This window comes from Pristiophorus japonicus, chromosome 10 (assembly GCF_044704955.1).
Source record: "Pristiophorus japonicus isolate sPriJap1 chromosome 10, sPriJap1.hap1, whole genome shotgun sequence".
In the NCBI taxonomy this organism is placed as follows: domain Eukaryota; kingdom Metazoa; phylum Chordata; class Chondrichthyes; family Pristiophoridae; genus Pristiophorus; species Pristiophorus japonicus.
The window spans coordinates 198,888,104-198,915,254 of NC_091986.1; the positions used below are offsets into that span (position 1 = coordinate 198,888,104).

Sequence of the window (27,151 nt, forward strand, 5' to 3'; positions counted from 1 at the left end):
TCCGTTAGTTTGACCAGTGCCAGCAAATTTGTAAGGAGGCCATATACCGATGACCCACATACGGTGAGGAGAATCGCCCTGCGCTTGATCGCTGTTTCAGCTGTGTCCAATTTGTTGGCCACAAAGTACTAGTCAAGGTGCTCAATGAAGGCTTCCCAATCATCACCCTCAACAAATCTCTTAATACCACCAATGGCAGCCATTATCTTGTGAAAGTTCGTGATCCATTACTCGTCGCCAATTTATGTTATGTTCAGAATAAATCCACAGGACTACATCGCAAGTTCAAACTGTTGTGACCTTGGTCTCTTTATTCAGACTCCAGAGTGGGGAAGCAGCATGGTGAATCACCTTTTATACCTGCTTGACCCAGGGTCCACAGGTGACCTTTAGGTCTCCCACAGGTGTGCCCCCGAGTGGCAAGTCTTACATTTTGGTACGGTTTACATACATACATAACAGCCACCACAAGTTAAAAAAATCCACGCAGAGGTATCTTCCACCCTTCAGGATGTAGTTCGGGACCTGGAATATTAGATCCTTTATTGAAACACCTGTGAACTTGGTCCCTTTTTTGGCTTGGAAGCAAGTCATTCTTGATACAAGGGACTGCCTATAATGATGATGATGATTCTCTAAAGAGTAGGAAAGATGTAATTTTTACAGCAATGTCCAGTGTTGGTTACAATTGGAGGCAATTCCTTTTAAGTAACCATTTTGCATTGGTCAGTCATTCACACACATATTCTTAGTTGACTTGAGATGAAAAATTGTGCAATGGCAAAATTATTCCTTAAATAGATGCAAACCTGAAATATCTTAAATTCTATTTACCTTACTGAATATTCAGTCAAGTATTCATGGAAGTGGAAAGTAAGCATGTGACCTGCATCCAAGCCTCTTGCTGTTCTGCTTTTTAATCATTTACTCAGATCCTACTGTAGCTTAGAGTGCTTCCCCTTGCGCTTAGGTCAGTTGGTAGCAGAATCAAAACCTCAGAATTTAAAGCAGATAATCTAGACAGATGCATCAGGGCAGCATGTGGTGTTGTTATGAGGCGACATAAACTCTTGAATGAGATGCTCAATTAAGACCATCCCCTACCCTCCATCGCATATTCTAGTGGTTCAAGTGGATGTTAAAGTTTGTTTGGCATTTCCAAGTAATACCTGTATATTGTTAGTGAAATGGGTTGAAATGTTTGAGAGGCATTAAGGCACTATTTTGAATTTTTACTCCTCGACCACTTCATTTTCCCAATGACATGAGAGAAATTATAATTCATCATCTGGCAAATCGGGTGAGCCATTGAACAGATTTCTAAACGATTGTCAAGAATGCTTACTACTGTTAGTTTCTACCCATTGCAGGAGACAAAACTTTAACCAGTAAATGACTGCATTCCCTGCCTTCCCTTAAAGGCACTGATTCACGCTCAGATCATCATAGGCAGTCCCTCGGAATCGAGGAAGACTTGCTTTCACTCTAAAAATGAGTCCATAGGTGGCTGAAGAGTCCAATACGGGAACCACAGTCCCCGTCACAGGTGGGACAGATAGTCGTTGAGGGAAGGGTGGGTGGGACAGGTTTGCCACACGCTCTTTCCGAAGCCTGCTCCTGATTTCTGCACGTTCTCGGCGATGAGACTCGAGGTGCTCAGCGCCCTCCCGGATGCACTTCCTCCTCTTAGGGCGGTCTTTGGCCAGGGACTCTCAGGTGTCAGTGGGGATGTTGCACTTTATCAGGGAAGCTTTGAGGGTGTCGTTGTAACATTTCCTCTGCCCACCTTTGGCTCGTTTGCCGTGAAGGAGTTGTGAGTAGAGCGCTTGCTTTGGGAGTCTCGTGTCTGGCATGCGAACAATGTGGCCTGCCCAGTGGAGCTGATCAAGTGTGGTCAATGCTTCAAATGCTAGGGATGTTGGCCTGGTCGAGGACACCAACGTTGGTGCGTCTGTCCTCCCAGGGGATTTGTAGGATCTTGCAGAGACATCGTTGGTGGTATTTCTTCAGCGACTTGAGGTGACTACTGTACATGGTCCACATCTCTGAACCATACAGGAGGGCGGGTATTACTACAACCCCGTAGACCATGAGCTTGGTGGCAGATTTGAGGGCCTGGTCTTCAAACACTCTTTTCCTCAGGTGGCCGAAGACTGCACTGGAGGCGGTGTTGAATCTTGTCATCAGTGTCTGCTCTTGTTGATAAGAGGCTCTCAAAGTATGGGAAATGATCCATGTTGTCCAGGGCCGCGCCGTGGATCTTGATGACTGGGGGGCAGTGCTGTGTGGCGAGGACAGGCTGGTGGAGGACCTTTGTTTTACGGATGTTTAGCTGAAGGCCTATGCTTTCATACGCCTCAGTAAATACGTTGACTATGACTTGGAGTTCAGCCTCTGTATGCGCGCAGATTGCAGGCGTCGCCTGCGTACGGTTTCAGACACCAGGAGCAATGTTCCTTTTAAGCAGCGTGGCCCTCGGGAATTCCTGCACAGCTGGCTCACCGATGGAAAAAAACAGGAGGAATAACAAGGCTGTGTAGTTCATTAAAGGTTCCGCGATGTCCAAAAAAATATTAGCGGGGACATTGGTCAGGAGCCCTTGGTCTCACAGCCTAATGACAAGTCCTATTCTTCACGTGCAAGATCAGGCAGTGAGTGTCCGCAGGTTATTTGTTGACAAAAGAGGCAATCACAGCCAAGCCCAATCCTGTCGTCACCTCGTGTCCACACACGTGCAGTTTCCAACAGGTTGGTCACTGAACCGTAATCAGGAGAAGGAACTCTAGCTGGATTTTCTTCCTCTGTAGCCAGGAGCGCTGACGTAAACTATAGCACCGCAACATGATGAGATGAGCACAGACCAGAGACCTGTGTCATTCCTGCATCACACTAGGCAGTGTGATTACTCACTGGAGGAACTGAACAATTGAAATTGTGATTCAAAAACACAAGAAAATACAGACAGGAAGCAGAGTCATGATAAACGGGTCCTTTTCAGAATGGCAGGCAGTGACGCAGGGCTCAGTGCTGGGACCCCAGCTATTCACAATATACATTAATGATTTAGATGAAGGAATTGAGTGTAATATCTCCAAGTTTGCAGATGACACTAAGCTGGGTGGTGGTGTGAACTGTGAGGAGGACGCTAAGAGGCTGCAGGGTGACTTGGACAAGTTAGGTGAGTTGCCAAACACATGGCAGATGCAGTATAATGTGGATAAATGTGAGGTTATCCACTTTGGTGGCAAAAACACGAAGGCAGAATATTATCTGAATGGCGGCAGATTAGGAAAAGGGGAGGTGCAACGAGACCTGAGTGTCAAGGTACATCAGTCATTGAAAGTTGGCATGCAGGTATAAAGCAGGCGGTGAAGGCGGCAAATGGTATGTTGGCCTTCATAGCTAGGGGATTTGAGTATAGGAGCAGGGAGGTCTTACTGCAGTTGTACAGGGCCTTGGTGAGGCCTCACCTGGAATATTGTGTTCAGTTTTGGTCTCCTAATCTGAGGAAGGACGTTCTTGCTATTGAGGGAGTGCAGCGAAGGTTCACCAGACTGATTCCCGGGATGGCAGGACTGACATGAGGAGTGATTGGATCGACTGGGCCTGTATTCACTGGAGTTTAGAAGGATGAGAGGGGATCTCATAGAAACATAAAATTCTGACGGGACTGAGCAGGAAGAATGTTCCCGATGTTGGGGAAGTCCAGGACCAGGGGACACAGTCTTAGGATAAGGGGTAGGCCATTTAGAACTGAGATGAGGAGAAACTTCTTCACTCAGAGAGTCGTTAACCTGTGGAATTCCCTACCGCAGAGAGTTGTTGATGCCAGTTCATTGGATATATTCAAGGGGGAGTTAGAGATGGCCCTTACGGCTAAAGGGATCAAGGGGTATGGAGAGAAAGCAGGAAAGGGATACTGAGGTGAATGATCAGCCATGATCTTATTGAATGGTGGTGCAGGCTCGAAGGGTCTAATGGCCTACTCCTGCACCTATTTTCTATGTTTCTATATAAGTAGAGTCATGACAAAATAGATGCTGAAATATTTATTTCTTCCATATAAACCGGTAAACATTTCAAACAAAAAGTCTCAAGATTCATTTTAAATTTATTACAACTATAAGTTGTGGAAAAGCTTACTATAAGTGAGTTGCACTAGAAAAAAAAATTAGAAGCAAAAATATTAGAACAGAGTAGAAAAATGACATTTTAGTATAGCACCAGTAAACTATGAATGTAGGCTAGTGTAGTAAAATATATAGATCTGGAAAAAATTTGTTAATCTTTTTATAACATTAGTATTACAAAGAATTCTGATTATATTTTTAAATTTCTCATGAAATCTTTGTAACTAAAAATAGTCTAAAAAATAGCCAGTTTTAATTTCTTTTTAAATTTTAAATCCAGTCCAGGTAATTATTGCTGGTAGTGTTTGATGGCAGAATCATCAGTAAAAATAACCCTCAACCACAGCAAACCATGCATCGTCCTCTTAAAATAGAATCACCCAGCGGTTTAAATGTTTAATCTCTAACATTTCCCATTAAAACGCAGAGTATCAACCGTTTTATTATTCAGGTGCTCAGGACGTTAACGTTATGATTATTAGGATTACAAATAGCCCTGGATTGCTTGAACTGTCCCGAGTGGGTTTTTTGTTTTACGAGCTCGCCAGTGACTGATGAATAGGTGGCTGGAAACAGCGAACGTGCTCCACAGGTACATTCTCACCGTCGCCCGACTTCAGATACTTGCTCAAGATAGCAAAGATCTCATCGTTGAGAATTTGGAATTTGCGAATTCTGTCAACCATTTTCTTCAAAGGCTGTACATTTGGAAGGAAAAAAAAAATCATCAATAATTTAGTTCAGCTTAAAATACAGGCTGATTTAGAAAATTATATAAATAAACCCCGCTCCTCAATTTTCCCATGTGGTGACTCAGTTCTCAGATTCCTTCAGCAGGGAGAATGGCACAGGTCACCAAACTTATTGTGGCTACCATTTAACACTACTTCTCACCTAGTTACCTTAAGATGCTTGTTGTAATATTGATGGTTTTTCTCGCTGAAGTATTTCATAGGATTACGTAGGATATCCGGCACAGAAACAGGCCACTCGGCCCAACCAGTCCATGCCGGCATTTATGCACAACTCGAGCCTTCTCCAGTCTTTCCTCATCTAACCCTATTAGTGTAACCCTCTATTCCCTTCTCCCTCATAAGCTTAAATAACTTTTCCTTAAATGAATCTATACTATTCGCTTCAACTACTCCATGTGGTAGCGAGTTCCACATTCTCATTACTCTGGGTGAAGTAGTTTCTTCTGAATTCCCTATTTGATTTCTTGGTGACTATCTTATATTGATGGCCTCTAGTTATGCCCTTCCCCACAAGTGGAAACAGTCTCTCTCTATCTATCAAAACCGTTCATAATTTTAAAGACGTCTATTAGGTAATTCCTCAGCTTTCTTTTTTCATGCGAAAAGAGACCCAGCCTGTTCATCCTTTCGTGATCGGTATACCCTTGCATTTCTGGTATCATCCTTGTAAATCTTCTCTGCATCCTCTCCAGTGCCTCGATATCCTTTCTATAACATGGCGACCAGAATTGTACGCAGTACTCCGAGTGTGATACAAGGTTCGACAAAAGTTTAGCATAACTTCACTACTTTTCAATTCTAGCCCTCTGGAAATAAACCCTAGTACTTGGTTTGCTTTTTTGTGGTCGTTAACCTGTTTTAGCGATTTGGGTATTTGTACTCTCAGATCCCTTTGCTCCTCTATCCCACCCAGACTCACACCCTCCAAGTAATGTGACCTCCCTATTCTTCCTACCATAATGTAAAACCTCACATTTATCTGCGTTATAATTCATTTGCCAATTATATGCCTAGTCTGCAAGTTTATTAATGTCGTCTTGTAATTTATTGCAGTCCTCCTCAGTACTGACTATCTCCTCCCCCCTCCCAAATTTGGTGTCAACCGTGTTTTTGATTCCAAAGTCTAAATCGTTATTACAAACTGTGAACAACAGTGGTCGCAGCACTGATCCTTGTGGAACACTGCTACCCACCTTCTGCCACTGTGAATAGCTACCCTCTACCCCTACTCTCTCCTGTCTTGAAGCCAGATAGCTATCCATTCTGCTACTTGTCCCCTGACTCCACATTCTTTGACCTTGTGCATCAGGCTATTATGGGGTACCTTATCGAAGGCCTTTTCAAAATCCAGATAAATTACATCTACCGCATTACCATTGTCTACTTTCTACATTGTTACTTCTTCAAAAAATTCAATGAGGTTGGTCCAGCAAGACTTTCCCTTTTGAAATCCAAGCTGATTATTCATTATTATATTTTTGGCTTCTAGATGTTCTTCTATTTTCTCCTTTAGTAGGGAATTCCATTATTTTTCCTACCACCAATGTTAAGCTATAGTTCCCTGAACATGTTCTAGCTCTCTTCTTAAATACAGGTATTACATTCGCTATCTGTCACCCCTCTTGCACTACACCTTTTTACACAAATTATTAAATACGTGTAAGTACAGGTTGAGTGTCCGAAATCCGGAGTTCCAAAATTCGGAAAGTTCTGGAATCCGGACCAATCCATGGCAGGGTCACCTGGAAACTGGAAAATGCTCCGAAATCCAGACTCCACCTCCACCTCCACCCCCGCCTCAGCGGCCCGACTTTGCCCCGGCTCTCGGTGGCCCGACCTCCGGCCCAACTTTGCCCGTGGCTCCCCCACTTCTCCTCATTACCTCGGCTGCCAGACCCCGACCCAGGCAAAAACGTCCCAAAATCTGGAAATACCCGGAATCCGAAACGGCCTCGGTTCCGAGGTTCCCGGATGCTCAATCTGTAATGCTCCTGCTATCTCTTCCCTAGATTCTTTTAAAATGCGCGGATGTAATCCATCTGGACCAGGGTTTTTTCTTCTTTTGAGTTTGACTAGTTCATTTAATACATCTCCTCTTTTTATTTTAAATGCATTTATTTCATTACTAATCTCATGATATAATGTCATGTCCACCGGTTTTATCTCCCTGGTAAATACTGAAGCAAAGTAATTATTTAATATTTCTGCTATCACTATCGTTGCCTGTGGTATTATCCTGTTCATCCCTTAGTAATCCCCACCCCGATCTTCTACTTTTTATTTACGTGCCTATAAAATAATTTATTTTGTGTTATGTTCCTTGTTAATATAATTTCATAGTTCCTCTTTGTCTTACTAATTGTTTTTTTGATTTATCTCCTAATCTCTTCATATTCTCCTTCATCATGCGCTCCCCTGCTGTCCATGTACTTAATGTATGCCTCTTTCCTTACCCTCAATTTTTCACTGATGGGTTTATTCATCCATAATTCCCATTAGTGCTTATTTTGTTCTTTTTTTAAAAAATCCGAATATATTTTTCACTGACTCCATTGAACACCATTTTAAATGTTTCCCATTGCTGTTCTATGTCATTGTTTACCAATATTGATGTGCATTTTATTTTCCCCAAGTTCTATTCTCAGCCCCTCAAAATCAGCTTTTCTCCAATCTATTATCCTGTTAGGATGGGTTACATTTCACAGCTAAGTAGTAAAATGGTTGTGGAACAATTCCCCACCTTTACAACTGGTTAATATGTCATACAATGGTTACAGCACAGGAGGCCGCCATTTGGCCCATCGAGCCCGTGCCAGCTCTCTGCAAGAGCACTTCACAGCTAGTCCCACTCCCTTGTGTGGATTATCTAATGGTGGTCAGATCAAATTAATACGTCTGAACACTTTCAAAGTTAGCATACCACGTTTTTGAGCACATCATCTTTCCCATCATGCTTCTGAACCTTGAGCAGATGATAACAGAAGTCGAGGACATCAAATCGGCGCTGCTGTCCAAGCAGTGTAATGATCATGCAGCCAGCCCAGTGCAGTCCATCTCCAAAGCACTGCCTGTATGATTTAAAGACAAGGTTAATGTCAAGTAGCACCATGATTTATTGAGTGATTTGAGGTTAACCTGATATTTTAAGACTGGTCTTCCAGTTTTGAAAATGAAAGTTAAAGTAGATCTGCACCCCATGCCCCCCAACCGCCCAATATATTTCTATAAGCTACCCAATGGATCAGAGTGTTTACACGGCGAGGAGCTGAGCTATACGGACCAGCAAGGCCTCAGGTGTGATCCCTAGTCTGTGCTGAGTTAGCCAATCTCAGCTGGGGCAACTGGCCTCAGTGCCTTTGCATAGCATGGGAGTAGTAGCTGGCAGGGTTTCTATTCACTAGCCAGGAATCCCTACTGGAACCGTGCACGGGGAAGTTGGGTTAGGACAGGTTCCGGCAAAGGTGCCCACTGCTGACACACATTGTTAATGCTAACAAGTGAATAAGTGGCACTTGGGGTGAAGGCACTCGAGAATGACTGGTGCTCATAGAAACATAGAAAATAGGTGCAGGAGCAGGCCATTCGGCCCTTCGAGCCTGCACCGCCATTCAATATTCATGGCTGATCATGGAACGGTTGTCTTGCAAGGAGTTAACATCTTTGAGAGGAGGGAAAATTGATGATAATTTACCCACTAGTAATTGGGACACAAATACAGAAAAAATCATTGCTGTTCATGTCCTTTGGAATCTTTGTTTCTAGCAGCCTGAGAAAATCCTGTATTCTACTTATTCAGCGCATTTTACTGATAGATTAGACCAATTAGAAAAAGTTATAATTGAAACAATTTTGAAATGCACTGCTTTGTAACAATTAAACCCAAACTAAATGATTCCATGATGTATTGGCCCTAAAATTCCGATGTCCCGAGTCTGTACGAAGTTTCTACGGACCCCGGAAGGCATCGGAAAAGCCGGTTTTCAGCGTGCAATGCACATGTGCTGAAAACTGGCTTTTCCGATGTCAAGTTTCTGGTTTGACAGATCCTCTGTATCTTGGGAGCGAGGACACTTGCAGGGCAAGATTTCCGATATTTATGAATATCTTGCCCTGCAAAGGTCCTTTAAAATCTTGCGCCTGAAAAATCAGGCTACATGCCTGCTTTTTCAAGCGCAAGTGTTTAAAAATACACAAAAACATTTTAAAATAAAGTTATAAAAACACATTTTATTGTTTAAAAACCCTCCCCCCACTGTGGTAAGTTTATTTTAAGGCCTAATTAAAAAAACTTATTAAAAAAATAAATGTTCCTGACTTTTTAATAACAACTTTAATTTAAATGAATGTTAAATATGTTTATTTTCTATTTTTGTATTGTGTTTTGGGTGTTTTTGCGGGGGGAGGGGGGGTTCTCATTCATAGTATTAGGAGTTCCGGACTATGAATGAGAATCTATACTACACCTGATTGACTACTGTCACCAGATCCCGGCCTGCGCACATCCCCACGTGCACGCGCTGCGACGTGCAGTCACGAGATACCTCAGGCTCGGAAGTTCCAACGGGCGCAGCAGCAATAGGTAAGTGCGCATCTTTTTTCTCTTTTTCTGTCGTTTGCCCGCGGGAAGAGCTCGACCGGAATTTAAGGGCCATTATTTCTTCAGAAATTGAAGTGTTACAAATTTCATGAATCTAGTCCATGGTAGATATTCTCATGTTTTAGTGTCAGTCACTCCCGTAAGCGGAATTCACATTCCCTACGATCTGGAGTGCACCGCTGCTGCCCAATATCTAGTTAAACAAGAGTGTGACTCATTGTTGTGTGCACTGGATACAAGAGTTATGTGCGATCTCCTCTCTTTATAGCAGCTGGACTGAAAAGCACGCTAGTGAGAGAAGGTATGATTTTAAACAAACTAACTGGTTCATTTGACACAGAATACAAAAATGAACAGAATACAATTTTCCATGCCACGCCTTGATCATAAAATAACAAAATATGTGACTGCCACTATAATAAATTAAGTTCACTTGTAAGTTAGTCCCAGAACTAACCAGCTCCAGATTTCCTTTGCCACAGTTTGTACCCATTGGCCTGGAGTCCCAACTCTCTGCATCACATACCCATCTCAGACTAGAGAGAGAGAGAGAATTCTAACGCCAGGGGACAAACTGTTGTGGAACGTACAGAGCACACATCCTCATTGTCTCAAAGCTGATCGATCATGCAAAGCAAACAATCTATGATAGCTGGCCGGTCAGATCCAGGACCCATCCTCACCCTTTGGGAAGCTGAATCCAACTTCATCAATAACAGAAAATCAATTTAAATCCCCTCGTGAGCATATTGTTACAAGTCTGAGGCTATGCCCCCTAGTTCTAGATTTCCCATGAGGGGAAACATCCTCTCTGCATGTACCCTGTCAAGCCTCCTCAGAATCTTATACGTTTCAATAAGATCACCTCTCATTCTTCTAAACTCCAATGAGTATAGGCCCAATCTTTCTTCATATGACAACCCCTTCATCTCAGGAATCAACCTCATGACCCTTCTCTGAACTGCCTCCAATGCAAGTATAGGTTGGACCTCTCTGGTCCGGCACCCTTGGGACCTGACCGGTGCCGGACCAAAGAATTTTCTGAACCACGGGAGGTCAATTGGTGACAACGCTGCTGACAACGATCTGGGCGCATTCTGCACATGTGCTGCGCAGAAGCCGACAGTGTGATTCTTGACGACTATATGCTGCACTGTTTTTTTAAATGCTCAGGTCCAGCTTCAGCGTCTCAGTCAGCCGCCTGCCCGTCCCTTGCCCGCTTACCTCAATTAACATCAACACCTCAAAAAACCACATACACACACACAAAAAAAACTAGAGATCAGAGATAAAGTGGAGGCCAAAATCAAGGAGACGCCGACCCTTACCCACGATCCTACTCACGCCGCCAGTGTGTAAGCCGCGAGCAGAGCCTGACTGATGGAAGCGGCAGCCTCCTTGCGCTCACACACACACACACACACACACACACACACACACACAAACAACCCTCGAGACCGAGGGGAGGGGAAAATGTTGGCTCAGCCCAGCGTTGCAGCTGCAGTCTTCAGAGCATGCGCGCCCGCCGCCAATCAGGCAAGGAGAGGCAGCCTCGGCAGTGAGGAGTGCGTGTCAAACCACAGCACCAGTCAGTGTGTAAAATCTCCAGCTGGCCAGGGCAACGCTGTCAAGATTTGTCATCCAAAATGCATCACATGTATGTTTAACACGTGGAGCCACAATTTTTTATTCCAATGGATTGATGCTGGACCAGGGATGTTTCAGGACTAGAGTGTCCCGGACTGGAGAGGTATAACCTGTATATCCCTCCTTAAATAAGGAGACCAATACTTTATGCAGTACTCCAGGTGTAGTCTCACCAATAGATATCCCCTTTGCAATAAAGGCCAACATTTCATTTGCTTTCCTAATTACTTGCTGTACCTGCATGCTAACTTTTTGAGTTTCATGTACAAGGACCCCCAGATCCCTCTGTACCACAGCATTTTGTAATCTCTCTCTATTTAAATAATTTTCTTTTTTATTTTTCCTACTAAAGTAGATAACCTCACACTTTCCCACATTATACTCCATCTGCCAAATTTTTGCCCACTCATTTAGCCTGTCTATATCCCTTTGCATTCTCCTCACAACTTGCTTTCCCACCTATCTTTGTATCATCAGGAAATTTATCTACATTATACTTGGCCCCTTCATCCAAGTCATTTAATATAGATTGTAAATAGTTGGCACCCTACTAGTTACAGTTTTCGAAACTGAAAATTACCCATTTATCCCGACTCTCTGTTTTGTTAGTTAGCCAATCCTCTCTCCATGCTAATATATTACCCTCAACCCAGTGAGCTCTTGTGCAGTAACCTTTTATGCAGCAGCTTATCGAATGACTTCTAGAAATCCAAATACACATCTACTAGCTCCCCTTTATCCACCCTGTTCGTTACATCCTCAATGAACTCCAGCAAATTTGTCAAACATGATTTCCCTTTCATAAAACTATGCTGACTCTTCTTGACTGCATTTTGATTTTCTAAATGTTCTGCTAAAAGTTCCTTAATAATGGACTCCAGCATTTTCCCAATGACAGATGTTAGGCTAACTGAACTATAATTTCCTGCTTTTGGGTGGGTGTGGATTTTCAGCTTTTCTATTTTCGGGGCAATAGTGGCAACGAGGTGGGAAAGTTAGTGACCAAGAATAGTTTGCGCTTTAGTATGCAAGTTTAGGCATCTGGGCCCTGCGTCAGGGGTCGCAACGCTAATGCAGGCATTAAACACCTCTCATGGCGCAAGGATGGGAAACTCCCGAGCTAAAGAGCCAGGCCACGTGCACTCAGAGGCGCCCGGGGGGGGAACAGAAAAAAATTCCTAAAAGATTGCCCACACCACCGCAACACAAATCGCACATAAGTTTAAAACAAAAAACACTCGCACTTACTATTACAGCCCATTAGCCTTCCTCTGCGCTGCCGGCATGGCTGGACCGCTCTGATTTCCCAGGCATTCATTGTGGGTGCACTTCTGGGCGGATGAATCAGGCAAGAATCAAAACTTGTGCTGATGTCGCAACCAGGAGCGTCACTGCTCAACGACGCCACAAAGCCGGACCAGAGGTTCGCAATGTGGCGTAGGAGACCCTTTAATGGACTGCGTGGGCCATTCAAAATTCTGCGCATGCGCGGTTTTTCTATTTAAAAGTCGGCTCACTGGCTGCGCAGGATCTCCAGAGTGCTGTGTAGCTGCACAGTTTAAAGGGAACATTGGTTACATCCCTCATTTCTAAAAGTAGAATTCCCAGGTACACTGCGGGAGGAGAAGCGGCGTACATCCCAAAAACACGGAAGAAAATCCCACAAAAATGAGGCCAGTCATCCTAGGCCACCCTTTCCTTTGCTCCTATAACCTACGGGATAAAAACAAAGCATGGCGCCACTTGTCCACTACTTAATATTTTTATTTTTATCCTGTTTTCTCACTTGCTCTTTTCAACCTTGGTATCATCCTACACTATGGGCCCTTGAATTATAATCAGAAAAACACACAGTATTAGTGTGCGCGTCCAGGTCACCTGTCTGTTCACTTGCTTGGTCAGGGTTTGTGGCATCATGAAGCTAAAACTAGAACTGGAAACTAAGTTAAGATAGCAAGGCACTTACTCTACAGTGAACTCGTGTGCTCCCACTGGAATACAGTACACAAACTGCATGGCGCTCCAGAGCCTGTGGAATTCCACACATTCGTCCACGTGCATTACTCCATTGCTGGGAAGAGGCCCTCGCCATATGGAATCTTCCAGGAAATGCCGGATTCGAGTCAGAATCACTTCAAACATGGACAGTCCACAACAGAGCCGCTCCTTTGTCAGCAGGTCCCCTTCCCTTGCAATTGCAACTTGCTGGTTGCGGAGAGATTTAAAAAAAAACAAATCCAGATTAGTGATTCTGATGGTCACACCTGAAATGGAAACCTTTCCTTCTCTCAGCCTGACCAGATTAATTTTCTATTTCTACTTCAGTGATTCAAAAAATCAAGATTTAAAAAATAAAATCACTGATTTATTAACATAATTATTACCACTCCCAGCACACAACGATTTTAAATACCACTTCCTGATCTCTCTTGTTCTTGTTCATAATGAGTTGCAGGTTTTTGTCAGGGGGGAGGGGCAAGAGTTGGCAGGCAGTCCTGCTGAATCGAAAGAATTGTGTACAGTGAGATGTAGAGACAGAGTAAAGTGTTTGAAAGTGCTTATTTGATTGACTTCTGGAAAATTTGAGGAGTCAAATCAGAAAAACAAGAGATGTTTGTGTTACAGACTCACAAAGTGTGATGCGCGCTAAGATATCACGAGCAGATCTTCCATAGTGCTACTCAGGTTAGGTCAGAGGACGTGCCGTTTTAATAAGGACGGCAGCAATATTCCTCAAACTTAGCAATGCATTACTGTGTCACCAAAGTTAAGCTGTGTGTACTGGCATGTCCATTTAAGTCCACAAGTTCGAATTGTATATTGCCACATTTTGAAGTCAATGAGAGGCTAACTGCGGAGATGGTTTCTCTCTAGATTTGCCACTGCTTCTGAGATCACCTACTTAATAAATGTGACAAAAATTTGCATGCATGACAAACTGTTTTTTTAATACACAAACACATGCACGTGATAATCTCCCTTGGTGTTGCTAATAGATAGTCTGTGGTCTGAAGCACTAAAGCATCTGACCTGCCTCTTTAAGGGCCCAAGTTTCGGCCTCAGTTGCTCCTGATTTTTTGGAGCAACTGGTGTAGAACGAAGTATCTTCGAAAGTCAAATTCTCAGCATTTAGTTTGCTCCAGTTCTAGTCAGTTAGAACAGTTTCACTTTGGAACAGAATTTTTTTTTCAAAAGGGGGCGTGTCCGGCCACTTACGCCTGTTTTCAAAGTTTCGACAGTGAAAACTTACTCCAAACTAACTTAGAATGGAGTAAGTGAAGATTTTTGTATGCTCAAAAAAAACCTTGTCTACACTTTAGAAAATCAGGCGTAGGTTACAAATCAGGCGTAGGGAATGGGGGGGGCGGGGGGTTTACAAACATTAAACACTTCAGTTTTACAAATAAAGAGCCATCATCAATAATAAATGATAAAAACATCAATAAATCAACCAATAAATCAATCAAAAAAAATTAATAAGAAATAATTTTTTTTTTTAAATCAATAAAACAAAACATTTTCTACTTACCGACTGCAGCACCGGGAACCCTCCAACAGCGTGCTGGGATGCTCCCCCACAGTGTGTCTCTGTCAGTGTCTCTATCTGTCTGTGTGTGTCTCTCATTCTCTGTCTGTCAGTGTCTGTGTTTCTGACAGCGAGGGGAGGAGGAGGAGGGGGGTAGAGGGAGAGAGGGGGGGGGGCGGAGGGAGGGAGGGAGGCAGAGGGAAGGGGGAGGGATGGGGGAGAAGGGGGGAGAGAAGGGGAAAGGGGGGAGAAGGGGAAAGGGGGAAGGAGAAGGGGAAGGGGGGAGGAGAAGGGGAAGGGGGGAGGAGAAGGGGAAGGGGGAGAGGAGAGGGAAGGGGGGGAGAAGGGGAAAGGGGGGGAGAAGGGGAAAGGGGGGGATAAGGGGAAAGGGGGGGAGAAGGGGAAAGGGGGGGGAGAAGGGGAAAGGGGGGGGAGAAGGGGAAAGGGGGGAGAAGGGGAAAGGGGGGAGGAGAAGGGGAAAGGGGGAGGAGAAGGGGAAAGGGGGAGGAGAAGGGGAAAGGGGGGAGGAGAAGGGGAAAGGGGGGAAGGGGAGGGGAAGGGAAGGGGGGGGAGAGGAGAAGGGGGAAGGGGGGAGGAGAGGAGAAGGGGAAGGGGAAAGAGAAGGGGGGGAGAAGGGGAAGGAAAGGAGAAGGGGGGGAAAGGAGAAGGGGGGGAAAAGGAGATGGGGGGGAAAGGAGAAGGGGGAAGGAGAAGGGGGGGAAGGAGAAGGGAGAAGGGGGAGGGGGAAGGGAGGCTGAACGGGCCGGGCCCAAGACTTCGGGCAGGGCCCGTCCCCAGCACCAGATTTACAGGTAGGTGGCGTTGGGTCGGGTCGGGTCCGGGGTCGGGAGCACGAGTCGGGTCGGGGTCGGGAGCGCGGGTCGGGTCGGGTCGGGGGAGGGAGAGGGAGGTCAGGTCGGGTGTTTGGGGGGGCGCGGGTCGGGTCCAGTCCCGGGGGCCGGGTCCGGTCCAGGGGCGGGGGGAAGCGGGAGTCGGGTCGTGGGAGGCAGCCTTATGCACGCAGCCCCAGTGAGGCCATTCGGCCATGGCTAGGGGCTGCGTACTTCGGGCCCCTCCCACACAGTTTTGGGCGCCTGGAGCTACTGCACATGCGCGCCCACTGTAGCGCGCATGTGCATAGGTCCCGGCACTTTCAGCGCAGAAGTTTCTCTAGATTGTTAGCTGCTTGGCTTCTTTCTGTCAGCTGTGGCTCAGTGGGTAGCACTCTCGCCTCCGAGTCAGAAGACTGTGGATTCAAGTACCGCTCCAGGGACTTGAGCACAAAATCTAGGCTGACAAGTCAGTGATGTACTGAGTGCTGCATTGTTGGATGTGACGTTAAACTAACATCTACCCTCTCAAGTGGACGTAAAAGATCCCATGGCACTATTCGAAGAGCAGAGAAGTTCTCCCCAGTGTCCTAGCCAATATATATCCCTCAATTATCACCAAAACAGATTATCTGGTTATTATCACACTGCTGTTTGTGGGACTTTGTTGTGCACAAATTGCCTGCAGGGTTTCCTGCATTACAACAGTGACTACACTTCAAAGGTACTTCATTGGCTGTAAAGTGCTTTGGGATGCTCTGAGATCATGAAAGGTGCTATATAAATGCAAGTCTTTATCACCTCAACAACCTCTCTAGGTTATCAAAAAGTCTCCAAACCTTAATATAAACTAGTAACCCAAGGTGATGCTCACACTAAATCAAAGGATTCCTGTTTTATACTTTGCAAAACAATTCATCGTTCTGCTGTTAGTGTTACGGTGTGAGTCCCTTTAAGAATATTAAGTCTAACTCTTGTTAAGTAACAACCCACTTGGGAGCAGCAAAGCAACATTACAGACGGCTCAAGGCTGAAGTCCAACAAAAAAACCCGGGACCGAAAGAACAGGTGGTGGATGGAGAAAGCACAGGAGAGACAACAACTGGTCGACAGCCATGATGTGCGAGGATTCTTCATCGCAGTCAAGGCCACCTACGGTCCAAACTCCCAAGACCCCACTCTACTGCTGGCCAAGAACGGGGAAACATTCATCAAGGACACCGAGGCAGTCAGGGCTCGCTGGAAGGAGCGTTTCGAAGATCTCCTCAATCGAGACTCTGCCTTTGACTCGAGTGTTCTCGACTCCATCCCGCAGCATGCGACCCGCCACCACCTTAGTGAAACCCCAACGTTGCACGAGGTAGGAAAGGCCATAAGACAGCTCAAGAACAAGGCGGCTACGGGAGCGGATGGAATCTCTGCTGAGGCACTGAAGTATGGCGGAGAGGTGCTGTTGGCGCGGATACATGAGCTCATCTCTCTATTCTGGAGGAAGGAGAGCATGCCGGGAGATCGCAGAGATGAGGAGAAACTTCTCCACTCAGAGAGTTGTTAACCTGTGGAATTCCCTGCCACAGAGAGTTGTTGATGCCAGTTCATTGGATATATTCAAGAGGAAGTTAGATATGGCCCTTACGGCTAGGGGGATCAAGGGGTATGGAGAGAAAGCAGGAAAGGGGTACTGAGGGAATGATCAGCCATGATCTTATTGAATGTGGTGCAGGCTCGAAGGGCCTGCACTTATTTTCTATGTTTCTAAGCAGTGATCGACTGCGGCAACTACAGGAATCTCCCAGTGATCAGCCACTGGGAAAATTGTCACTACAGTCCTCCTCAACCGTCTTCTCCCTGTGGCTGAGGAGCTCCTCCCTACGGGGCACAATGGACATGATCTTTGCAGCGCGACAGCTGCAGGAAAAATGCAGGGAGCAATGCCAGCCCTGATACATGGCCTTCTTCGACTGTACAAAGGCCTTTGACACTGTCAACCGCGAGGGTTTTTGAAGCGTCCTCCTCCGTTTCGGATGCCCCCAAAAGTTCGTCAACATCCTCCGCCTGCTCCACGACGACATGCAGGCCTTGATCCTTACCAACGGATCCATTACAGACCCAATCCACGTCCGGACCGGTGTCTAACAGGGCTGCGTCATTGCCCTCTTCTCAATCTTCCTCGCCGCCATGCTCCACCGCACAGTCAACAAGCTCCTTGGAACTAAACTACAGAACCAGTGGGAAGCTGTTCAACCTTCGCTGCCTCCAGGCCAGGTCTAAGACCACCCCAACTTCTGTCATCGAGCTACAGTACGCGGATAATGCCTGCGTCTGTGCACATTCAGAGGCTGAACTCCAGGACATATTCGACGTATTTACTGAGGCATACGAAAGCATGGGCCTTATGCTAAACATCCATAAGACAAAGGTCCCCCACCAGTCTGTCCTCGCCGCACAGCACTGACCCCAGTCATCAAGATCCACGGCGCGGCCCTGGACAACATGGACCATTTCCCATACCTCGGGAGCCTCTTATCAACAAGAGCAGACATTGATGAGGAGATTCAACACCGCCTCCAGTGTGCCAGCACAGCCTTTGGCCGCCTGAGTAAAAGAGCGTTCAAAGACCAGGCCCTCAAATCTACCACCAAGCTCATGGTCTACAGGGCTGTAGTAATACCTGCCCTCCTTTGTGGCTCAGAGACATGGACCACGTACAGTAGACATCTCAAGTCGCTGGAGAAATACCACCAACGATGCCTCTCTGCAAGATCCTACAAATCCCCTGGGAGGACAGACGCACCAACATTAGCGTCCTCGACCAGGCCAACATCCCCAGTACTGACCAGACTTGTTCAGCTCCACTGGGCAGGCCACATTGTCCGCATGCCAGGCACGAGATTCCCAAAGCAAACACCCTACTCGGAACTCCTTCATGGCAAACGAGCCAAAGGACAGACGAAACATTACAAGGACACTCTCAAAGCCTTCCTGATAAAGTTCAACATCCCCACTGGCACCTGGGAGTCCCTGGCCAAAGACCGCCTTAAGTGGAGGAAGTGCATCCGGGAGGGCGCTGAGCGCCTCGAGTCTCATCGCCAAGAGCTTGCAGAAATCAAACACAGGCAGCGGAAAGAACGTGCGGCAAATCTGTCCCACCCTCCCTTACCGTCAACGACTGTCTGTCCCACCTGTGGTAGGGACTGTGGCTCTCGTATTGGACTGTTCAGCCACCTAAGGACTCATTCTAAGAGTGGAAACAAGTCTTCCTCAATTCCGAGGGATTGCCTATGATGCTGATAAGTCTAACTCTTGTTAAGTAGACACGAAGTGACTTCCTACACAAGTCAATTTAGAGGTGAGACACATTATGGTTGGACAGCCTTTCACTATGTTTCAAACAATTGCTTTTTTTTCTTTATTCTTATTTCACGTACGATGCACAAATTGGCACCAGGCACTGCGACATCTGAAGTGCGAGAACGGATCTGCAGGAATACGCAACGTTTTTACACTACTAGTAGCTCCCGCGTGATGTTGCTCACCAAGTCTGACGTACTGTTTTATAAGGACCACGTAATGTGCAGTTTTGCTGTTAAAAGTAACGTTACACCCCTTTAAACCGATAAAATCTAACTGCTAAGCGAACAATGGATGAGGTCAGAATTGAAATACTGTTGAGGTTTCAGGTCCCAATCCTAACCAATGATTTGAAAAGTCACACAAAGGGGAGAAATGTTAACCACTGCGTCAATTGAACACCTTGGTTTCTTCGTGCTCTTTTTAAACTGACACAGAACTTTCAATGCGACAGTGCTGTGGCAGACAGCAAATGCGTGTAAAGATATTATTGGTAAATTATATCAGACACGGACCTACAATTAAAAAATTAACAATTCTGGTTGAAAACAAACAATACATCACACAGCAGCTGACCTAGTAGCATAGCTAAAATTCAAGAAATCTGTATCCATTTACGTTGCTGAAACTGCCTCTGCTTGAATCACTGTTTCAGCCCAGGAATTCACCTCTATTTATATTGAGTGGTGGATTCCAGACGGTGACAACACTGCAAATAAATGATTCTTGGTGAGGCAATGTTGATTTTAGTGGGTTCCCGCACTGAACATTAATTAGAGATGTGCATTCATTTTGTGCATAGTAATGAATCTGATAGTCATTTGACAAAGCAACTCATGTTTTAGTAGTTGCGTGAGCTTGTGTAAATGTTTGTTTTAAGTGTGTTGTAGAAATAAAACTGCTCAATATTACACTGGCTGGAGTAACCTCAATGTTCTTGGATGAAGGGAGCGAGTGTAATGTAGCCAAGTTTGCTGATAAACAAAGATGGGTAGGAAAGCAAATTGTGAGGAGGACAAAAAATCTGCAAAGGGATATATAGACAGGCTAAGTGAGTGGGAAAAAACTTGGCAGATGCGGTATAATATTGGAAGGTGTGAGGTTATCCATGGCAGAAAAAATAGAAAAGCAAATTATAATTTAAATGGAGAAAAATTGCCAAATGCTGAAGTAGAGGGGGATTTGGGGGTCCTTGTGCATGAAACACAAAATGTTAGTATGCAGGTACAGCAAGTGATCAGGAAGGCAAATGGAATGTTGGCCTTTATTGCAAGGGGGATAGAGTATAAAAGCAGAGAAGTCCTGCTACAACTGCACAGGGTATTGGTGAGGCCACACCTAGAGTACTGCGTACAGTTTTGGTCTCTGTGTTTAAGGAAGGATATACTTGCATTGGAGGTTGTTCGGAGAAGGTTCACTAGGTTGATTCCGGAGATGAGGGGGTTGACTTATGAAGATAGGTTGAGCCTATACAGATTGGAGTTCAGAAGGAACATATAAGATAATGAGGGGACTCGACAAGGTGGATGCAAAGGGGATATTTCCACACTAATACTAGGTGACAGTCTCAGAATAAGGGGCCACCATTTAAAACTGAGATGAGGAGAAATTTCTTCTCTGAGGGTTGTAAATCTATGGAATTCTCTGCACCAGAGAGCTGTGGAGGCTGGGTCATTGAATATATTTAAGGTGGAGATAGACAGATTTTTGAGCAATAAGGGAATAAAGAGTTATGGGGAGCAAGCAGGGAAGTGGAACTGAGCCCATGATCAGATCAGCCATGATCTTATTAAATGGCAGAGCAGGCTCGAGGGGCCAGGTGGCCTACTCCTGCTCCTATTTCTTATGTTCTTACAATTATGGAAACATGAGTGGATAACAGTGGAGATCCAAAGAAGAGCATGATCAACAAAGAAATCACCTGAGGTGTTCCAAGGCGCTCTATCAGTGGAACAAGATGAAGTGCAGCGTATTTTGCTTCCAGTCTCTTCATCTTTGTGTCCAGCCTCTCACCCTCTGTTAAATTGAATACAAGCTTGTAACTAATGTGAACGGAAATGTTAAAACACATGAAACCTGCAGCATCTCATGTATTAGTCCCTACAATTAGCTGCTCTGTGCTCAAACCTAATTTTTATTAAGCCCATTTTGATCACTGTCTAAATATCATATTTTGATTACTGTTAAATGATTTGACTTAAACTTCTTATTCCAAGTTGACATTATTGCATCGGTTTCACACACCCAACACCACACGTGTGAAATACCCATTCATTCAATGTAAAAGCACAGCACTTTAAACAGAAGAAAGACTTCATTCGAGCAAGGAAGGAGCTAAAATAGGAGGCGGTTCAGGAGCTACATGGCAAATTCTTGCAAGAACTGCAATTAATTTTCTATACTGCAATCAAGGCTATTGAAGCACATTCTAAGGCATTTTAAACTGGTTTTGTTACGGTGGCTTGAAGTCGGTGTGTTCAAGTACTTTTTAACCATTAATTTCATTAGCCAAAAGATAACATGGAAATTGCATTTTAATGCTAACAAAAGGTCATAAAATCACTGTACTGAAAACTATGAAGATTTTTTCATTTCCTGCTACCAGTAACTAGAAAATCTCTCTGCACAGCAAATAATTGGTGCTCTCAGCAATTACCTTTGACATGAATTCTTGGCAAAATATTCTGGAATGGTGCTGCGTGCAGCAGATCACAGACCTCCTCTAGAGACTGAAGAGAGAACACATATTCAGGTAACAATTCAGAAGTGCCGCAGATAATTGGTTAGAAAATTTGCTACTGTATTACATTTAAAAATTGCTTATGCAATAGGTTTCTGTGTTGAATTATTGCAATAAATGTCTGATTCTTAACTAACTGTATTCAGTAGCAGATTTGTGCTGCAGGTCAATGGGCTGTTACTGAGTAATGAGCCATGGAGCCTACTTCACAACAAGGATTCCCTTCCCTGGATGGTACAGCTAATTGGGGACTTCGTACAGAGGGAAGAGTTGAGGTGATTTCACACCAGAGGGTGGAGGAAGAAATTGGATAATTCAACAGTAACTTTCAAAAGGGAATTGCATGTACCGTATGCTAGAAATTTGCATGGCTACCAGGAAAGAGCAGGGAGTGGAACTAATTGGATAGCTCTTCAAAGAGCTGCACATACACGATGGGCCCAATGGCCTCCTTCTGTGCTGGATCATTCTATAAATGCTCAAGGGCGACAGATAAATAAACTTGTGCTCATTCTGACTTTTCATGAGGCCTGAAAAGCCTCTTATTTAAACCCCTGTGCAGAAAGATTCAATATTCAATGGTTTTAATACATACACAAAATATATATAACACACAATACAAATCAAATGTGCTAGTTAATAGGGCTCTTTGTTAACAAATGCATAGTGATTGGGTATACAACTAGAGAACATGCCACATAAACCTTTGCTTCCCTTTAATATTTTGCTAATTTACTTGATAATGAAGTGCAGTTCAATACAGAGCGACCTTCAAAAAGAGCAAAAACATGATCATATATTGGAACGTGAAGGAAGTTTTGAAATTCATATTCAGTTGTCTAAAGGAATATTTCCTGCACAAACTTCAGAACAAATTCAATCTAAGGCAATCTAACCTGCAAGATGCTGTAAAAGAATATGAAACTGAATGAGATGGGAGCACTCAACATTAAGTATTAAACAGGAATGCATCTTAAAGATTACTTGCCAATATAATTTACTAAACCCTGTTGATGTAAAAAAGTCACTGTGAAACTGTTAGTAAAATGTTCTTTGGAGATGCAGATACTGCTATGAGGTGAAACAAGTTATTTTGAGAGAGAAATTCATTATCGTCCCGTTTGGGGGTGGTAACTTTTGAAAGCCAGGTGCTAATGTTTCCCCGCTCTCAAGAAATTGGCTTTAGGGCTCCAGGAAGGAAGTGAATGCTAAATTAAGCATGCCACTTCTATTGGAGCGCTAAAGGACGTGGGTGGGGCGGAAATCTCAGCCGTGTTAGCGGTAGCGGCCAGCCATCCGATCCATGCCTCCTGCAGCTGTCGGTGTTTTCGCCGCCGCTGTTTCAGGGGCCGAGTGAATTTCGGGTACGGGGTGCTAACGGGGCGATGTGCGCGGCAATGACATCACGATCTCCAGGCACCAATATGGCGAGAATCGATGTCAGTGCCTCGCCTGGTCGCACAAGTATTTGCACCCTGTTAATGTACCCAATTACTAGCCCTTAGACTTTCAACAGCATGTGCCATTTTGGAGGCCATTAACACTATGTTTCAGGGAAGTGAACTTGGTCTGACCTATGTGTGACTCCAGTTCCACACCATATTAATTTTTAATACTCTCAGCCCAGCTAGGAATGGGTAGTAAATACACATCCTAAATTTACTTCTAACTATTAACCTCCAAATATCCCCTTCCTCCTCCCTGCATCTTCAGTGCTTTGAAATCAAGATTCATCAGATCTCCCCCAGTAAATGCCCTCACCACCTCCATGTTCATCTCTCCTCCCACCATTTAAAGACTTTAACACCCAAACTTGACATCACCCAACCACTACTGCTTGATTAATTTTATCTTCTCTCCTATTCTTTACAATCATGGCTCTTCACCGCTGTTTCTCAATTTACAAAGAAAACTATTTCCTCTGGATGGGGTGTCAAGGGACAAGGGGCCATCAATTTAAAATCATTGTAAGGAGAGGGATTAGGAAAAAGAGTGTTGCTGGGGCATGGAATACTCTACCACAGGAAGTAGCTGAGCTGAAGCAGATACCACTGCTTTTATTAAGGGAAAAGTAGATAATCATTTGAAGCAGAGTGGGATGAAGGCCATTGGCTTAGTTTTGGATTACTCTAGCAAAGAGCTGGCAGGTGCAACGTATTCCTTTAGCTGTAACTTCTATGGTTTAAACTATGAAATTAAGTGCGATCAGAGCTAAGAGAGTGTTTTCTCTGAGCTGTTTTTAATGCAAAACAAACTACAAGTAGTAACATAGAAAATAGGTGCAGGAGTAGGCCATTCAGCCCTTCGAGCCTGCACCACCATTCAATAAGATCATGGCTGATCATTCCTTCAGTACCCCTTTCCTGCTTTTTCTCCATACCCCTTGATCCCTTTAGCCGTAAGGACCATATCTAACTCCTCCTTAAATATATCCAATGAACTGGCATCAACAACTCTCTGCGGCAGGGAATTCCACAAGTTAACAACTCTGAGTGAAGAAGTTACTCCTCCATCTCAGTCCTAAATGGCCTACCCCTTATCCTAAGACTATGTCCCCTGGTTCTGGACTTCCCCAACATCGGGTACATTCTTCCCGCATCTAACCTGTCCCGTCCCGTCAGAATCTTATACGTTACTATGAGATCCCCTCTCATCCTTCTAAACTCCAGTGAATAAAGGCCCAGTTGATCCAGTCTCTCCTCATATGTCAGTCCAGCCATCCCTGGAATCAGTTTGGTGAACCTTCGCTGCATTCCCTCAATAGCAAAAACGTCCTTCCTCAGATTAGGAGACCAAAACTGAACACAATATTCCAGGTGAGGCCTCACCAAGGCCCTGTACAACTGCAGTAAGACCTCCCTGCTCCTATACACAAATCCCCTAGCTATGAAGGCCAACATACCAGTGGTGTCGATTACCATTCTTAAAGAATTAACACAGAAACAAGCTAAATAAGTATCTAGTTATGAATAGCACTGAAGGTTATAGAATAAGTATACAAAGAGATTATCAAATACCTCATGGTATGCAATGGTTCCATGTGGCTGGGAATTAAGGAAAATTCACTGTGGAATGTAATAACCCAGGGTTGAATATTTAAGATGGGTACTTATCACTTGATTCCGAGGGGCTGCCTATGATGATGATGACTTTTATGGTCCAAGAAATATACAGAATTTTCAAAAAAAGAGATGAAATAAATGGGAGTTGATGTTTGAATCTGTGTTTGGTCAAAGATTTTGAAGGCTTCTTTGTTCCAGGTATCAGGTAGCACTAATGCAAGAGCCCCAAGAGGCAAGCACTTTTCTGACTTTAACTTGAGGATATTGGGAGGGTGCAAAGAACTTGGCCTCAGCCTTTTAAGTGACACAGAACAAGGAGCAGCTGGCCCAAACTTTTGGGCCGATCCTGGAAGTTAAGGCACTGATATAGTACAGAATAAGGGGTCGCCAATTTAAAACAGAGATGGAGGAGGAATTTCTTCTCCCAGAGGGTTGTAAATCCATGGAATTCTTTGCCCCAGAGAGTTGTGGAGGCTGGGTCATTGAATATATTTAAGGTGGAGATAGACAGATTTTTGAGCGATAAGGGAATAAAGAGTTATGGGAAGTGGAGCCAAGTCCATGATCAGTTCAGCCATGAGGGGCCAAACGATCCCAATCCTGCTCCTAATTCTTATGTTCTTAAGCCGTAGCAATGTACTTTAATGGTTGCAGAACAATGACTGTGTTCAAGTATGTAGCAATAGTGACATATGCAATGATCTGAGTCTTAAAATAATAATTATGACAGAGCATTACTTAAAAAAACTAGCTACTAACAAGTCTCAAAATACAGCTGTTAGGCAGAAACTCGGCTTTCGTTTCTGTGCAATTTACACCATAACAGTCACATTGGGTGTGTCCGTTATCGTCACTGGGTTTTTATCTTTGGGTGGTGGGGGGGTTGTGAGGTAGATGGGAGAAGAGAAAAACATTCCACTGGATTTTCCGATTAAAAAGTAGGGGAATGCGCTTTATCAGATAACTTTCCAGACCATATCTACAGTAGTTACAGTTTTACCTACCAGACTCTGCTCAATAAGAAGACAGAAGAGAACAGCATTTCCAACTTCTCGTAAATTTTGGAAACATACAGTCTTCAGTTCCGCATATTCCACAATGTCTTTTAGCTGGTGATGGAAGAATTCCAGAATTCCTGTTGATTAGAAATAAAATGTCAGACTTAAAAGATTCCACATTTCATGAAAATAAAACAAGGTAATGTTAATATTCTATACAGTTGTTAGGATGAAGACAAAACAAAGTCCCATATGCCTTTCTAGTGGTTCAGATGGACATAAAGGTTCTATCGGATTATTCAAAAAAGAGCAGGGATTTCTTCTGGTGCCTGGCCAACATTCCTCTCTCAACTAATACCACCAATAAAGATTAATTGGTCAATCAGTTGCTGATTTTGTGATCGTACCATACACAAAATGTTGCCCTATGTTCTGATAGAATAATAACTATATTTCAAAGTAATTCATTGCATGTGAAATGCTTTGAGATATTTGAGGAATGTTGTAAGGCACTATATTAATACAGTCATTTTCTCTGTGATCTTTTCCCACTCCCTTGCTTTGGGAGCAAACCTTGATGGTTTTGAAACAATACTGCAGCTTTTTTTTTTGTGTCAGCCGGGTGCTTGACACGAGCAGAATATATTACTATGTCATTGAGGAATGCAAAATGTTGCAGTTTCTATTTGCTGCATACTGAGTCCACACTTTCTTCCCAACTGGAGAGTTTTTGTTCAGGTCAACTCGAGCCAAGACTTGGGGAATCTTTAAGTGTTTACAGTGATACTGAAGTTGAGTCGCTTATAACCACACAGCTGATCAGCACAGGATACTGGTAAATATTCTGTCATCAGAACCATCCAGTTTTGGCATGATTATCTGGAGATGGATGGGACGAACCCCAGCTGCAGTGAGGTCGACCTCTCCGGGTCCCATTCGTGAGCCAAGTTGGGTGGTCAATCAACAGGGTCCCGGAGAATTGCAGCTCTGCCCCAGCCTGCCAGAGAGGTTCAACTCTTCCAAGTGTGTAAATTTAAGCCAACTCAACCCGAAAAAAACCCTCACTTAACCTCCCCACTAGTGAAGAGTCACTAGTTATCCACTGAAGAATTGACAGGCGTGACGGAGATTAACATGGGAGACAGCAGCTACTAGCTACCAGGAACTCTGGCATTGCAAGCAGCACGACTCACCATAAAATAAGTACATTGTCAGCATCTTTTTGACCAGAACATGGGACATATCATAACCCGGCAAACGGCGGTTCATACCAGCGACCAGCTGTCAAATGATAACATTTTGTAAAAGTACTCCACGCTATGTCATGAATCCAAAATGTGGTCCCTGGTAACCAGTTTGGTCCTTGGCAAGTGATACATTGTGTAATAAATGGAGTAGCACGTGGCTGGAGTTTGCACAGAAGGTGCTGGGTGAGTGGAGTCGGACCCGCCGGTTAACTTATTTGAATCAGTTGCTGAAAATTGGGATTGTATTTAATTTTTTTTGTGAATCAGG

The 27,151-nt window shown here is 44.3% G+C and overlaps 1 protein-coding gene across 1 annotated transcript in view; it reads right to left on the minus strand.

The window, feature by feature from the left end:
- Positions 1-4,079: 4,079 nt before the first annotated feature.
- Positions 4,080-27,151, minus strand: part of cyfip1 (cytoplasmic FMR1 interacting protein 1) — a 232,925-nt gene continuing 209,853 nt past the window's right edge. Inside the window, exons 27-32 of the mRNA XM_070892474.1 lie at positions 25,643-25,773; positions 21,493-21,565; positions 20,758-20,852; positions 13,096-13,334; positions 7,806-7,953; positions 4,080-4,828 (exon numbers count right to left, since the gene is read on the minus strand). Of these exons, the coding sequence (XP_070748575.1) occupies positions 4,664-4,828; positions 7,806-7,953; positions 13,096-13,334; positions 20,758-20,852; positions 21,493-21,565; positions 25,643-25,773 (851 nt within the window). The 3' untranslated portion in view covers positions 4,080-4,663. The remainder of the gene's footprint in view (positions 4,829-7,805; positions 7,954-13,095; positions 13,335-20,757; positions 20,853-21,492; positions 21,566-25,642; positions 25,774-27,151) is intronic.